Here is a 15198-nt window from a genome sequence, read left to right on the forward strand (position 1 = left end):
TTTATAAAGCATAAATATTCAATAAAATTAAGAAAGCACCTTCCTCACACCAGCAATTTTTATTGTCATGCAGATAAACTAAGTGAACCCTATCTCACTTTCTTGGTTATGGTTGTTTTTGCTTCTACTCCCCGAGACAGGGACTGCTAGCTACAAGTGGGAAAACTGCAAGCCTTAACCTTTTCTAGGAAATTTTTTGAACCTTTTTCATTGTGAAAATGAAACTGTGTTATGACCAGTCAACTTAATTTTACAAAAGAAAATGCTGTTTTTTTGCTGCAGGCTGAGGCCAAATTAACCTTTCCTCCTTAGCTCACAGTAGAATTTACTTGGAAGAAAATACTTTATTTAAAATGAAATTCTAGTATTAGAAACAAAGTTGGATACTTTCATGAAGTTCAGGATAATGGCAACCAGCCTTGGGAAAAAAAAGAGTTTTAACAATGAATCTGGTAGCCTTCTTTCAATGTTAAAGAGAAAATGGTAACTGCAAATAGCAAACTGACAGGATGTATGCATTGAGTCTCTAATTGATTTGTTGAACTCCTAGACACAGGCTCTCTCATGGTTCCCCTGGAGATGTAGGACAACCTGACGCATAACAAAAGTCCAAGTAGCAATTAAGACCAGTTGAGAACCTAAGACTATGTATTAGTACCCAATATATCTCAAACATATTCCCTTACAAAGCCAAAGCAATTACTTCTGAAGGCACAATTATGAAGAGTGAAATGAGCTTTTGAAATAATAAGCACAGAATCTTAGTTGGAAACTCCTAGTTCCTTTATAAAGTTTGTGAAACAGCTACAGATTCCACCATCACAGCATCCTTGAAGAAAAGTTATACAATTTAACATGAAAATTAGGCTATGCCTAAAGTATTTTTAAATTTCTCAAAAATCTATTAAATTCCTTACATAGTTCTACTAAAACAGGGAACACATTTTATTAGACAAAACAAAAATGGGTTACCATTTTCAGGGTCAAAACTGAATATTTTCTTTAACAATAAAATATTATGCATAAGAATATTTCCATGAAATATAAAACAAATATTTTTCTCCCCTTATTTTCAAGTCTTTTCTAATACCCATGGGGAGGATGAGATGAAAAAAATAAAGAGTTGCTACTCTGTAACTAAAGATCCAGAAGCAAAAATTTACCTGCTAGCTATCATTTCACTCACAAGATTACGAAATACAAAGACAAATGTCAATTTATTCATTAGTAATCAGTGTAGAAGTAAAACCTCTCTGAAACTAAAATAGTTTGGATGGTGAATAACAAAGGAAACACTCTAAAATTTTGTCAACTCTAGAAACAATCCTACCTAGAAATAAGTGACAGTAATCCACAGTGCTACTAAAAATTAGAATCAAGTTGCAATATCTGTTCACAGACACCAGAGTACCAAGGTACCTCCCCAACCATCATTTTATCAAGTCTGTGTGGACTTTTTTTATAGAGCACTTTTTTTCATAAATTGTGGCATGTTTTTTGAGAAAATGTAGGTCACTTAGGTGGTGTGTTCTTGTAGCTCTCTGGTTGAGGGAGACCCAATTGTGTAAGGTAAGTGAAAGTGTGTGGCTGGCACTCTGCTGCTTGTCTTTTCATCTGCAGACGCTTTTAGCACCATTATCAGAAGCCATACATTGTAAACTTTTTTGATATTAGCTTTCAAGGTCATTCTCTAGTCCATTCTTCTTGTATTGTCAAACTGCGCCAATAGGTGATCTAGAGTGTGAATTTCAAACATGTGCTATCAATATGCCCAAAACTGTTCTGCAAAGAAAAAAACATTAATTAAATCATGGTCTATACTGTCTCATGATGTCAGAAATATAATTTCATGTCCCAAAGTAATATGAAATGATTTCTAAAACAATTTAAAGTCTTCAGGTGAATGCACCTACAGCTTTTAAAATATGTATTACTGATTGTTGTTAAAAGTCATCATTTTCTTGCAACAATTCTGACAAAAGCTACATAAAACAAATATATATTGCTCAACAAACAACAAATAGTCACACTGATTTTGTTCATTTATCCTGGTTTTTCTGTATAGTGAGGGTCATTAACGATAGTAATATATCAGTAGATATGTCACATTTTAAAATGTCTTTTAATTCTCTTTAAAATACTCTTCTCATATTCCTGTTTTCCAGATGTCATATAGAGATAATAGTACCTACCTCAAAGAATTATTTCAGATTCATTAGATCATCCAAATAAAGTACATAGAGTATTTGACATACTGTCTATTGAGTACTCAAAAGATATTAGCTATTATTAATATGCTAAAGTATCAGTAACTATGTTAAGGTCAGAATTTTTTTTCAAGCAGGCTAGTCTAGTTTGGATCTTACTCTAGAACTGGACATGAAAGGACAGATTTTCCACAAAACGGACAATTCTTACACTATAGTTGCTGATCCACCTCTCTGGAATGCTTCTCCATTCCTTACTTTCAATTCCTAATGGTTCTACTGAACTAATTCTTACTCTTCAGATTACAGCTTAGACAGTACTTCTCCCAGGAGTAAGTAGTCCCTAACCTCTCCCAAGCCTAAATCATAATATATATATATACACTAGGGTACTCCTCAGATGTGTTCCTATGCAATGCACTGTTCCCAGACTTTTAGTCTGTTTTCCTATGACAGTAAATCTTCATGAGGACAGGGAGAATGTGTTTTTTTGTACACTGCAATCTTAGTGGTTAGCATTACACTAGAACACAGTGGGTGCACAATAAATAAGTGTGATCTGAGAATATCTATCGCATGAAATCAGTCTGGTTGGTGTTATAAGGACAGATTTTCATGCAGTATGATCGACTTCGTGAGCCCAGGAGATACAGCAGCAGCTAGTTATGGGGCCAGTTGAGAGCAAAGTTGTTAAAAGTGGATATGGGATCTTAGAAGCCAGGGGATGAGGGGAGGAGATCTACAGGTAATCAGGTTCCACCTGGTCACTGAAGATCACCCCAGCAGAACCACACCTAGATTTACTGACTATGGATATCTAGCTACCAGCCCTACAGCTTAGGGAAGGAGAGCCTGGGTTAACTACATCTGATCCCAGTTTAAGAGATTTCTGTCAAGAGTAATAACAACAAAATGCAAGTCTAGGCACCTGCTGTCCGGAATGAAAGAGTAGTACAATCTGGTCTAAGACCCCAGAAGACTTACCAGACACTTGGGATGTGTTGTGCATGTCTGGCCCAACATAGAAGAACAGGGCTGAGGAAGAAATTTTGAGACTTTGGGCATGGCTGATGGAAAATGAATAGAGGTGTTCTGATTTGTTACAGCAGCTGCATCATAGGAAGAGATGACTTTAGAATAGTATCTGACAGCAGGAAAAGAATTAACAGAGAGAGATTTGCTGGAAATGCCAGTTTTATACATATCACCAATAGCACTCTCTGAAGCGTAGTTGGACTGACCTTTAATTTAAAAAAAAAATAATTGTCAGAATATACAACTCTATATCTCTGAATTACTAGATGTATTTTAATAAATTTTCCTCTATTTCATTTCCCAATGTTACAAATATATACTATTGGTACACTAAAATGCTGATAAAAAAGTAAAGTAAAACTTTTAATAGTGACATTTAATGCAACAAACACACCATAAATTAGTGTTCAAAAGACCAAATTTTTAGAGGGGTCAGACAGAGATTTGCTTTGGGTGGGTGTTTATTTCTTTCATCATAATCAAAGCTTGACGATCACTATGAAGTAAGGAAGAACATTAGAAAGAACTTCATTTGGTCATGAATAAAGTTTGGTTGATTTTCTATCAATGGAGCGGCTTATATATATTATAATAATATTCTGTATAGTAACATCTATATTCCGTATAGAAGCTAAAAGGCAGAAAAAAATTTAAATCTGCATCATGAATGTTAATAAACCAACCTTAAGCAAGACCATGAATACCTATTTCCTTCTGGACATTAATAATAAAGTAAGATAACGTAATTTCTATGTCTACTTAAAAACAAATGTATCTGAAATATTTGTGAAAAATTATTTCAGCAAATGTCTACAAAGATTTATGGGATGGATAAGTAAATGCAACCTAATGACATGTAAACATTGAATACAGATATATAGGTCAGACTTTAGCACAGAAACCTGGTGACTTCTGGTGATCACTTCTTCAGCCTTCAGTTTACTGATGTAGATTATGAAAGTAAAATTTAAAAAGCTTAACTGATTTCAACTGTTCCAATCTTCTTTCAAAAACAGTTTGGCACCATACTATATACATGTGCTCATGTTCTCTACCTCATACGTCACATATGTTCATGTATCCAGGCCAAAGTCCAAAATATAGAAAAATCTACATATTGGAAAATATTTCCTATAACATTTTATATAAACTCTCTCTACTTAAAAAACTAGAAACACTAAATGTAGTAAATGGAGGATAATGATGAAAATTATTCTATAAATAATTCTATAAAACCACTGGAACAGTGATGAAGATTAGATAATAAAAAATTAAAGTATATAGAAACAATGTTAAGTAAAATTCAGGCAGCAAAACTGGATGTCTAATATCATTACTACTGTAGAAAATTACACATAGAAAAAACTTGAAGGAAATACATTAAAAATGAACATAGTCATTATCTTAGCTGGGTTAGTAAAGGATAATGTTGCTTTTCAAATGGAAAAATGTATACAAATAAAATGAACCTAGGGATTTTGACTCAATGTGCTTCAAAGTCTCTCCAGTCTGAACACACCTTAACTCTATGGTCTGGGTGTATTTGGGTCTTCCCAATAATAGTTGCCTCAGGTGATGTAATATTAAGAGAGAACAGAGTACATAAAGGCCTTAACTCATTATCACAAAAAGAGTTTTACACTTTTTTTTTGTATTTATACACGAATAGTGCATGTATAAGAGGTAACACAGGCAGGCACATGCCTCTAGCCCGATGTCTGTCTGAGTTCATCTAGGCTGAGTTACTAATCCCTGTGACATTCAGCCACAGCTACTTTGTGTAGATGAACCATGGCTCATGGCTATTTTCTTTTTTCTGTCCTCCCCTCCCCCAAGCCAGGAGAAAAGTCTAAATTGACTTTTTTTAAAAAGATTTATTTATGCATACAAGAGCTGGGGTACAGGCCAGGGGTGCGGGAGGTGAGAGGATTTACCAGAGACAGAGTGGGGAACAGAACTGGCAGACTGACTGAAATACACTGCTGAGGGGAGCAGTGGGCGAGTCAGGAGAGGTCTGCTGCACCATGTGGGTAGCTCCCTGGCCGGGGATCGAACTCGTGCTGCAGTGGCTGCAGATAGCTTCATAGGTTGTGTCTTAACCCCTTGTACCACCAGGGAGGTCCTGACTAACTTTTTTGATTATATGAACAAGGAGGGATTACATTTTATTTTGGCATTTCTCTTTTCACTTTAGACACCAACAACCATACTTGTTCTGAGGCTTCTATTATTTCCCCGTAATAAGCACAGTACCTTTATTTCAGCACTTAACACATTACAGGAATCATGTTTTGCTTTGTGATGTTCTCTGCCACTAATTTGCCAGCTCCATAAAAATAAGAGTTTCATCTTCTTTGATCTTTGGTCCCCATCTTTGGGAAAAGATTACTGATTCTTAGTAAACACCTGAATTTTTATTATGGGTGGATCCAGAGCCCGTTTACACTTCTAGCATTAGTATTGGAAACAAAGAACAAGTTGACTTAAGGTTCATACCTCTGTGCCATGATTGTGCTGGGTCAGACAGCTGGATAGGTGTTTGCTGTTTCTTACAAAACCTCCTATTACTCTGAAGTGCTTCTGTAATCTAAGAAATAGTAGAAATCTATTTAGATATAGATTTTTTAAAATACATACACACATATACATTTCCTTATAAAAAATCTAAAAAAAAATATTTGTGGCATTAAGGCATTGTCTATGAGGACAAAATTCAAGGGTTTGGGAGTTGAATACCTGGCTCATAATGGCTGGAGGGATTTTCTCTCTGACATACTTCACATAATCCACTGTTGCCTCAAGAATCGAAGCCACATCATTCTTTCTCCCCTTTACGTATGGTAATAGAATACGCAGCTGCTCACAGCAGTATTTGATTCGTTCTCTGAGCAGAGAATTATAATAAATAAAGAATAGTCTCATCTCCTTTTTTATACACAAGGACAAACATCCTTTCTCTTGGTTTGTTCTTTTTTTAAAGATTTATTTATTTATGCATATAAGAACTGGGGTATACGCCAGAGGCATGGGGAGTGAGAGGATTCATCAGAGACAGAATGGGGAACAGAGCAGGCAGATTGACTGAAAACACACTCCTGAGGGGAGCAGCGGGCGAGTCAGGAGAGGTCTGCTGCACCATGTGGGTAGCTCCCTGGCCTGGGATGGAACTCCTGCTGCAGAGGCTGCGGATTGCTTCATAGGTTTCATCTTAACCCCTTGCGCCACCAGGGAGGCCCCACCTCCTGTTTTGTTTTGTTTTTTTTTTATAAAAGAACTATCCCCCTCCTCATCCAGTCTCCATTTCAGAGCAAGGTGGTGTCCCCACGAGTCGGCAAACTCCATAGCCCATAGGATTAAATTCCTGGGGCACCCACTCATACTGCAGCCACGTATAATGTTTATGCAGATGGCAGTCCTAGCTCACATACCCCAGGCTTATTGCAATATGAAGGATAACAGACAGTGCAGAGTCCACATACCCTGCTGCCTACAGAAACATAAAGATGGAAACACATAGATGGGGGTCACACACTAGATGCATAATTCCTTTTGTGATTCACACTAGAAGCCTAAGAAGGTAAAGAACAATCAGGATATTCAAGTCACTGTGACCTGAATCACATTTCCAGCAATAGATCAATTAGCATCTCTCAATATATGGGCTTTACCATATGTAACTGTGTTCCAAGCCAAAGGAAAATCAGTAAGTTGCTTTACACTGAAGTAGTTATGAACAGAACAAATAAACCAATCATGCAAAGAAAACAGCTTGCAAGCTACTTTAAAAAGAAGCAAACTTAATTTTTTATAGTTCTAAAGATAAATACATAGGCAATGTAAATCTAAATTGACCTAAGCCTTCATTACCTTCACATTGTCCACATGTTCATTTAACAAACATCATTAAGCACTTGTCTTGTGCTCAATACAACAGAAACAATATAACATAAATTGGCTCCACCGTTTACTAGCTGGAAACATTGTTGGTAACTTATTAAACCTCTCTGAACCTCAGAAAGGCCCAAAAATTTTTTGATAAAAAAATCTAATATAGCCAGTGAACAACTTAAATATTTTAGATCAGTAGTGTTTTACTTTGACTTTGAGGAGTTCTGTGGAGCTGTCTTTCTGGAAAGAAAGAGGTGCAAAAGTCAACAATAAGTATGAAGAGCTTTCAAAGTTTTCATACACTTTGACATGGTACTTCCACTTATAAGGATCTAAAAAAAAGAACAAACTTTTTGTAAAAATGTTTTCAGTCATCAGTAAGATATGCAAAACAATCTAAACATGCAAAATAAGTACTTAAAGAAGCACAGTTCTATTAGCTTAGAATATTATCTAGCTGTGGAGATGATATGATATAAACTTTACTGGGAGAAAATAGGATAGTTTGTAGGATACCAATATAAGATATAAGATAGTACATACAGATGGTAAATCATGATCACAGTCATTAAACAAAGCAAAAATAAAGCATTGGAAAAAAAAGATGGAAAGCAACAACATCAAGTAATAGTTATTTCTGGGCAGTTGGGGCTATGGATAACAATCTCTTTTCCTTTTATTTTCTATATTTTCCAAATATTATTGGTGGGAACTTGTCACTTTTCTAATGAAAAGTCACAATAAAGTTTTCTTCTAATATTCTATTAGGAAAATGTTCAAGCAAACACATCATTAGCTAGGATTCAGACTATTTTATTTTCAGATAAAATATACAAATTTGTTTTATTTTTATATTCCCCATACCCCCTTATTTTGACCCCAATCCCTCCCCTCCCCGCTCCCCACCCCTCATAGAGTGTCTCTGGTTCATAGTTGTTTGTTGATTGTGATTTTTACTTTCTTACAGTTATTCATTTTCCTGGTCCCTTATTTAAGTTTTCTAGATTCCTGCTATGAGTGAGACCATCCGGTATTTTTCTTTTTCTTTCTGGCTTATTTCGCTGAGCATGATCCCTTCCAGCTCCATCCATGTTGCTGCAAATTGCATGTGTTTATCTTTTTTGAATGCTGAGTAATATTCCATGGTGTATATGTACCACATCTTCTTGATCCAGTCATCAATTTTTGGGCATTTGGGTTGTTTCCAAAGCTTAGCTATTGTAAACAGTGCTGCTATAAACATAGGGGTGCAGGTGCTCTTTGGAATTGATGTTTCTGTGTCCTTTGGGTAAATATCTAGGAGTGGAATTGCTGGATCATATGGAAGCTCTATGTTTAGTAGGTCAAGAAATCTCCACACAGCTCTCCATAGTGGTTGGAACAGTTTGCACTCCCACCAGCAGTGCAGGAGAGTTCCTTTTTCTACACCACCTCGCCAACATTTGTTGTTGCTAGTTTTTTTAATATGTGCCATTCTCACTGGTGTGAGATGGTATCTCATGGTAGTTTTGATTTGCATTTCCCTGATTACAAGTGATGTTGAACATTTTTTCATATGCCTGTTGGCCATTTGTATTTCCTCTTCAGAGAAGTTTCTTTTTAGCTCTTCTGCCCATTTTTTGACAGGATTATTTTCTTTGTTGTTGAGTCTCATTAGCTCTTTGCAGATTTTTGTGATCAGTCCTTTATCATTAGTGTTGTGTGCAAAAATGTTCTCCCAGTTGGTGGGGTTTCTCTTAGTTTTGTTATTGTCTCTTTTGCTGTGCAGAAGCTCTTTAATTTGATGTAGTCCCAGCTGTTGATCTTTGCCTTCACTATCACTGCTTTGGGTGATGTGTCTATAAAGATGTCTTTGATGTGCATATCCCGGAGTGTTTTGCCTATATTTCCTTCTATGTATTTTATGGTTTCAGGTCTTATGTCTAGTTCTTTAATCCATTTTGAGTTGGTTTTTGTGTATGGTGCAAGGTAGTAGTCAAGCTTCATTCTTTTGCATGCAGCGACTCAGTTTTCCCAGCACCATTTATTGAACAAACTTTCTTTGCTCCAATGCATTAAAATATACAAATCTTAATGATGCCAATCTGTTCTGAAAAATGCACACAACTATATAATGCAAACCCTAATCAACATCATGACCACAGAAAGTACTCTTGTGTGCCATGCCAGTCAATCTCAACCCCCATAAAAGGCAACCACATTTCTGGTATTTTCCATTCTACCTGAGTTTTACCTATGATTGAACTTCATATAAATCAAATCTTATAGCAGACGCTCTTTCACTCAGCATAATGCTTTTGAGCTTTTGAGAGTTACCATGTGGTTGGCTGTATGAGTAGTTTGCTCCTTTTTATTAATAGTATTGCATGGTACTGAATAAATAGACATAGCTTATTTATCCATGCTTTCATTAGTGAACATTTGTTAGATTATTCTGCATATCATTTTGTGAATGCATGTTTTCATTTCTCTTGGGTAAATATCTAGGAATTGAGTTATATTGTACATATGTAAGAAAATGGCAGAATTTATCCCCAAATAGTACCATTTTACAACTCCACCATCAATGTATGAGAATCCTTTTTTTATCATTGAGGTAGTGTTGATTTACATTACTGTGTTTTGGGAGTAAAGACTATCCCTTCCCATGCTATTACTATAGAAGATTCACCACCAAAGCACCCTGTATGAGAGTTCTTGTTCAAAGTCTTTGATAACATGTAATACTCTCTGTCATTTTCACTTTAGCACTTTGGCCCCTCTGAAATATGCATGGTAATATCTCATGATTTAATTTGCATTTCCATGGCAACTCATTATGTTGAGCACTTTACTGAGCATTTGCATATCTTCCTTTGTGAAATGTCTATTTAAATATTTTACCTACTTTATAAATTAGAGTGCAAGTCTTTATTATGAGCTTTTAAAATATATTCCAAATCCTGTTTTGTTAAATACTTGTTTTGAAAATACTTTCTCCCTATCTGTAGCTTCTCCACTTATTTTCTTTTTTTTTTTTAAAGATTTACTTATACAAGCACTGGGTATAGTCAGAAGTGCAGGAGGATTAGAGAATTCACCAGAGCCAGAGCGGGGAACAGAATAGGCAGACTGACGAAACACACTGCTGAGGGGAGCAGCGGGTGGCAGGAGAGGTCTGTCATGCCATGTGGGCCCCTCACCTGGAGGCCAGGGATCAAACTGGTGCTGCAGAGGCTGAGGGCAGCTTTGCAGCCCAGAGCTCAACCGCTGTGCCACCAGGGGAGGCCCTCCACTTATTTTCTTAGTGATGTATTTTGACAGCAAAATTTAAAATTTTGACAAGTCTAATCCACCAACTCTTCTTTTTGATTATAGCTTTCTGTGTTCTCAGGAACCTCAGCTTGTTAAGACATCTCCTATGCTCTCTTCTAGAATTGTAGTCCTCAATACAGTAGTCATTAGCCACATGACTATTGAAATATAAATTAATTAAAATGAAGTAAAATTTAAAATTCATTTCCAAAATTACAATAGCCAAATTTCAAGTACTTAATAACTACAAGTGGCTAGTAGCTACTTTATTGGGCACACAGACACAGGCCATTTCTGCTACTACAGAAAATTTTATTGAACAATGCTATTTTAGAAATTTATCTTTTAGCTTTATGGTATAACTTTGTCTATGCTCTATCCTGAATTAACTGGCTATATGGTATCAGAAAGTGTGTCAAGTTTCATTGTTTTTCCATATGGCTATCCAGTTGTTTCGACATCATTTATATAAAAAAACTTTTGCTTCCCAATGTTTTTGCTGTGGTAAAATGAAACAATCACAAATGCATGAGTCCAGTACTGGGATACTATGTCCCACTGATACAATTCTCAACCTTTAGGCTAGTAACATATTGGTAATCATAGCTGTATACTAAAGTATACAGCTTGAAGTCAAGTTCTCTAACTTAGTTGCATTTTTTTCAAGATTGTCTTAAGTCCTTTATTGCTCTAAATCCTTTTTCATATATCTTATAATCAGACTGTTAATTTTTACCAAAAGAATATCCTACAGGGATTCTTATTTAGATGAAAATAGTGATATTTCAATTTCTCAAGAAATGACATCTTAAAAACAGTGGGTCTTTCAATTCATAATTATGATATATAATGCATGACTTTGGTGTTCTTTGATTTCTCACATTAATATTCTGGGTGATCAACACATATTTATTCCTAAGTAATCTAAAGCATTTTCAATCTATTGTAATTTTTCCTTGTGAATTTTCTTTTTTTTTAAAGATTTATTTATTTATACAAGAACCACGGTATAGGCCAGATGTGCGGAAGGGTGAGAGGATTCACCAGAGACAGAGCGGGGAACAGAACAGGCAGACTGACAAAATACACTGCTGAGGGAGCAGCGAGTGAGACAGGAGTGGTCTGTTGCGCCATGTGGGACCCTCGCTGGCCGGCCGGGATTGAACCGGCGCTGCAGAGGCTATGGACAGCTTTACAGCGCTGTGCTCAACTGCCTGCACCACCAGGGGAGGCCCTAATTTTCCTTTTACATTGGATTATTTAGAAATCTGTCTTTTTTAAATTTCCAAATATTGAGGACTTTCTTTACAACTAATTCTTATTGTTTTCTAATTAAATTTCATTTTGGTCAAGGAACATATTCCTTGTGAATTCAACTATGTTATTTATAAATAACTATGTTTTTTGGTATTAACATAGTCAATCTGGTCTTCTTACACCTGGTGCAAGAATATTTTATAATATTCTTTTTTACAATATAGCTACAGAACATTTGACAACTATAGCATGAAGGATGAGTAGGACAAATGTATTTACATTACTATAGCATTTCTATATTTCATGTGATGTCAAAATGTTAACTCTAAATGGACAATGAAAAGTTGCAGATATATTTTTTAACTCCTAGGGCAACCCTAAAGAGAGAGGCAAAAAGTGTAACTCTGAAGGCAATAGAATTAGCTTTAAAAATTAAAATGGGCTTTAAAGGGCCTGCCCTGGTGGCACAGTGGTTGAGCGCTGGGTTGCGAAGCTGCCCGCAGCCTCTGCAGTGCCAGTTCGATCCCCGGCTGCAGGCGAGGGTCCCACATGGCGCACAGACCTCTCCTGCTGCCCGCTGCTCCCCTCAGCAGTGTATTTCGTCAGTCTGCCTGTTCTGCTCCCTGCTCTAGCTCTGGTGAATTCTCTCACCCTCCCACACTTCTGACTGTACCCAGTGCTTGTATAAATAAATAAATAAATATAAAAAAAAATTGGCTTTAAAAATTATTCAAAAAGTAGTCAGGAAAAGAAGAACAAAAAACAAAAATGCCAGAAACTACAGAAAAAAAATTATAAAATCCTAGGACTTTATCTAATTATATCCAATTTATAGGCATAGATTGTCAGAATGGACAAAAGCAAACAAAATACCATCTCTCTGCTGACTGTAATAGACAAGTTTAAACATAAACATAGTAAGGTAAGCTAATATAAAAATGCCATTGCAATCCTATAATTTTCATTTATATCAGAAATTTTATTTAAAAAAGAGGAAAATATTTTTTTAATATTGACCCATACATTTATTATTTCCAATACTAGTCAGATTTTCCTAGAGAGCCAAATATCCATTTATTATTGTTTCCCTTTAACTTAAAGAATTTCCTCTAGCTTTCTTATTCTGCAGATCTGCTGCTATAAAAGTCTCTAAATTATCTTTTATCTGAAAATATGTTCACTTCACTGTTTGCTTTGGGAAATAATACTGATGGAAATATGACTTACACGAAAAAGTGGAGTGTTAGACATGCTAAATATGGTGGGATACATAAAAAGCTAGTTTTCTAATTTACTAACATCTTAAAAGTCAATAGTATGCATCTATCTGACAAATCTGGTGGGATTATGTCTGCTGCTAAGGTTTCCACTGCAGATGCATGAACAAAGTGTTCTCACACTTTCATTCTGATTGTGGCAGCCAAGACTGAATAGGAGATACAGGAGAAAAACATGGGAATACAGAGAAAACATGGAGAGAGATTTTTGACATTCAGAAATAGTCTTGTAAACAGTGAAAGTCTGTTTTACTAAAAAAAAAAAGTATAGAACTTGACTGAAATAATAGTTTTTAGGCTGAAATTGTTCAATGAAATGATAGGATCTATTTCTCTGCTCTAGAGTCTCTGATGGCCTGTGCCTGCATTAACCAAAAGATATCTGAAGAAGTGATTCTACAATAGTTCTAAGACCAGCATTTAAGAAGATTTACCTTTGCATTGATGTCATGAAGCCCTAATTATTCAAGAGATCTAGCTTACTGGAGAGACCATGTGGATATGTTCTGAGATAACAGGGGAGGAGAGTAGTCCATTTAAATAAAACCTTCCAGTCAACCACAGCAACAGTTTATTGGTATGGATGAAATTATGCTGGGCTCTCCAGACAGACCATTTGCTAGCTGAACACCATGAAGTAATAAGCACAGTAAAAAATTATGTGGAGAAGTATCACGGAACCAAGTTTTGTTCAAATTGACGACTCATAAAATGTGAAATATGATAAACAGGTTGCTATAAGCCACCGGGTTTAGGAATTTTGTTACTTAGCAATAGGTAACTGGAGCAATTACTTACTGTTTAAAGCAAAATCAACAAAAATGTGTGTTAGATAATAGAGGAATAAAATATATGGCAAAAATCGTAGAGGGTAAACAAAAATATGCTGTTGTTCTTAAGTCACATACTATCAATTCAAGCTATACTATGATAAGCTAAGAATGCACTAAAAATGGTTTAGCTAAAAAGCCAATAAAGGAAATGAAAAGGAATGTTAAAACATACTTGATTAATCCAAAAGGCAAGCAATGTGAGGGAAAAAAAGATAACATATTGTATTAATAAAAACAAATAGAAAGATCATGAACCTAAAATCAAACTTAACAGTAATCACATTATATGTAAACAGGCTGAACATCCCAATGGAACCGCAGAGATATCAGATTGGGCAAGTGAAAAAGAAACAAAAGATTCAACTACATGCTGTTTACCCACATACTCTTTAAATATAAAGATGTATAGAAGCCACAAGATCATTATATAAACACTAAGCACCAGAAAACTATGAATATGAAAATTATTAACATGAAAGTAGATCTTAAAAGTATTAGAATAGATACACTAGTATTTATCATTTTCTAATGATAAATGGTCAATTCATTAAGTAGGCAGGTACCTAAAAACAGGTTTTAAAACACATGAAGCAAAAACTAATAGGATAAATTGAAATAGAACTATCTATAGTCATTACTGAAAATTAACACCCTCAAAAAAAATCAGTAAGGATACATAATATATGAAAAACACTACTAGCCAATTCTATGTAATATTTATAGAACACCAAAACAGCAAAATATACATTCTTTTCAAATAGAATTTCATTGAGAGAGCATAACTTTTGTCATAAACGAAATCTCAGAAAAATATCAAAGGATAGAAAGCTGAGTATTTTCTCATATGACAATGTAATTGATTGTGAATCCATAGTTGGAAAATCTGCAAACATTTAGAAATCAAGCTACACAGTTCTAAATAATCATGGGCAAAAGAAAAAAAAAAAAACAGGAGATATGAGAAAAATATTCTGAACCGAATGATAGTAGAAATGTATCAAAATATATGAGTTATTAACTAAAACTTGTTATGGGAAAACTTTTTTAAAAGGAAATTTATAATTGTAAATACATTAGCAAAGAAGAAAATGGTAAAAACCAATTATATAAATTTTCAGCTAAAAAGAAAGAAAAAAAGAGCAAAGCATAGAAAAAGAAAAAAAGGCAAAGTGGAAATCAAAGAACTATTAAATGGACAAATAATAGAGAAAAACAATAAATAAAAATCTACCTCACTGAAAAAGTTAATAAAATGATAAGCAAAAAGGGGAAACAAATTCTCAATGCCAGGATTGAAAGTGCTAACATTACTTAAAAACTACAGACATTAAAATAATATGAGTATTGCAAATATAACGTTCAATAAACTTGACAACTTGGATTAAATGGTCAAATTTCTTCAAGGAC

General features: G+C 35.0%; 1 protein-coding gene across 3 annotated transcripts in view; it reads right to left on the bottom strand.

The window, feature by feature from the left end:
- Positions 1–318: 318 nt before the first annotated feature.
- SOHLH2 (spermatogenesis and oogenesis specific basic helix-loop-helix 2) overlaps positions 319–15198 on the bottom strand; it is a 46468-nt gene continuing 31588 nt past the window's right edge. The window contains exons 7-10 of one of the 3 annotated variants that reach the window (XM_037527173.2): positions 5979–6126; positions 5739–5829; positions 3192–3316; positions 319–1782 (exon numbers count right to left, since the gene is read on the bottom strand). In XM_037527173.2, the coding sequence (XP_037383070.1) occupies positions 1735–1782; positions 3192–3316; positions 5739–5829; positions 5979–6126 (412 nt within the window). In that variant the 3' untranslated portion in view covers positions 319–1734. Of the gene's footprint in view, positions 1783–3191; positions 3449–5738; positions 5830–5978; positions 6127–15198 lie in introns of all 3 variants that reach the window. The other 2 variants (XM_037527172.2, XM_037527171.2) reach the window with 2 other exon arrangements.

The sequence above is a fragment of the Talpa occidentalis genome, unplaced genomic scaffold, assembly GCF_014898055.3.
Source record: "Talpa occidentalis isolate TD23 unplaced genomic scaffold, MPIMG_talOcc4v2.1 talOcc4.5, whole genome shotgun sequence".
NCBI classification, from domain to species: domain Eukaryota; kingdom Metazoa; phylum Chordata; class Mammalia; order Eulipotyphla; family Talpidae; genus Talpa; species Talpa occidentalis.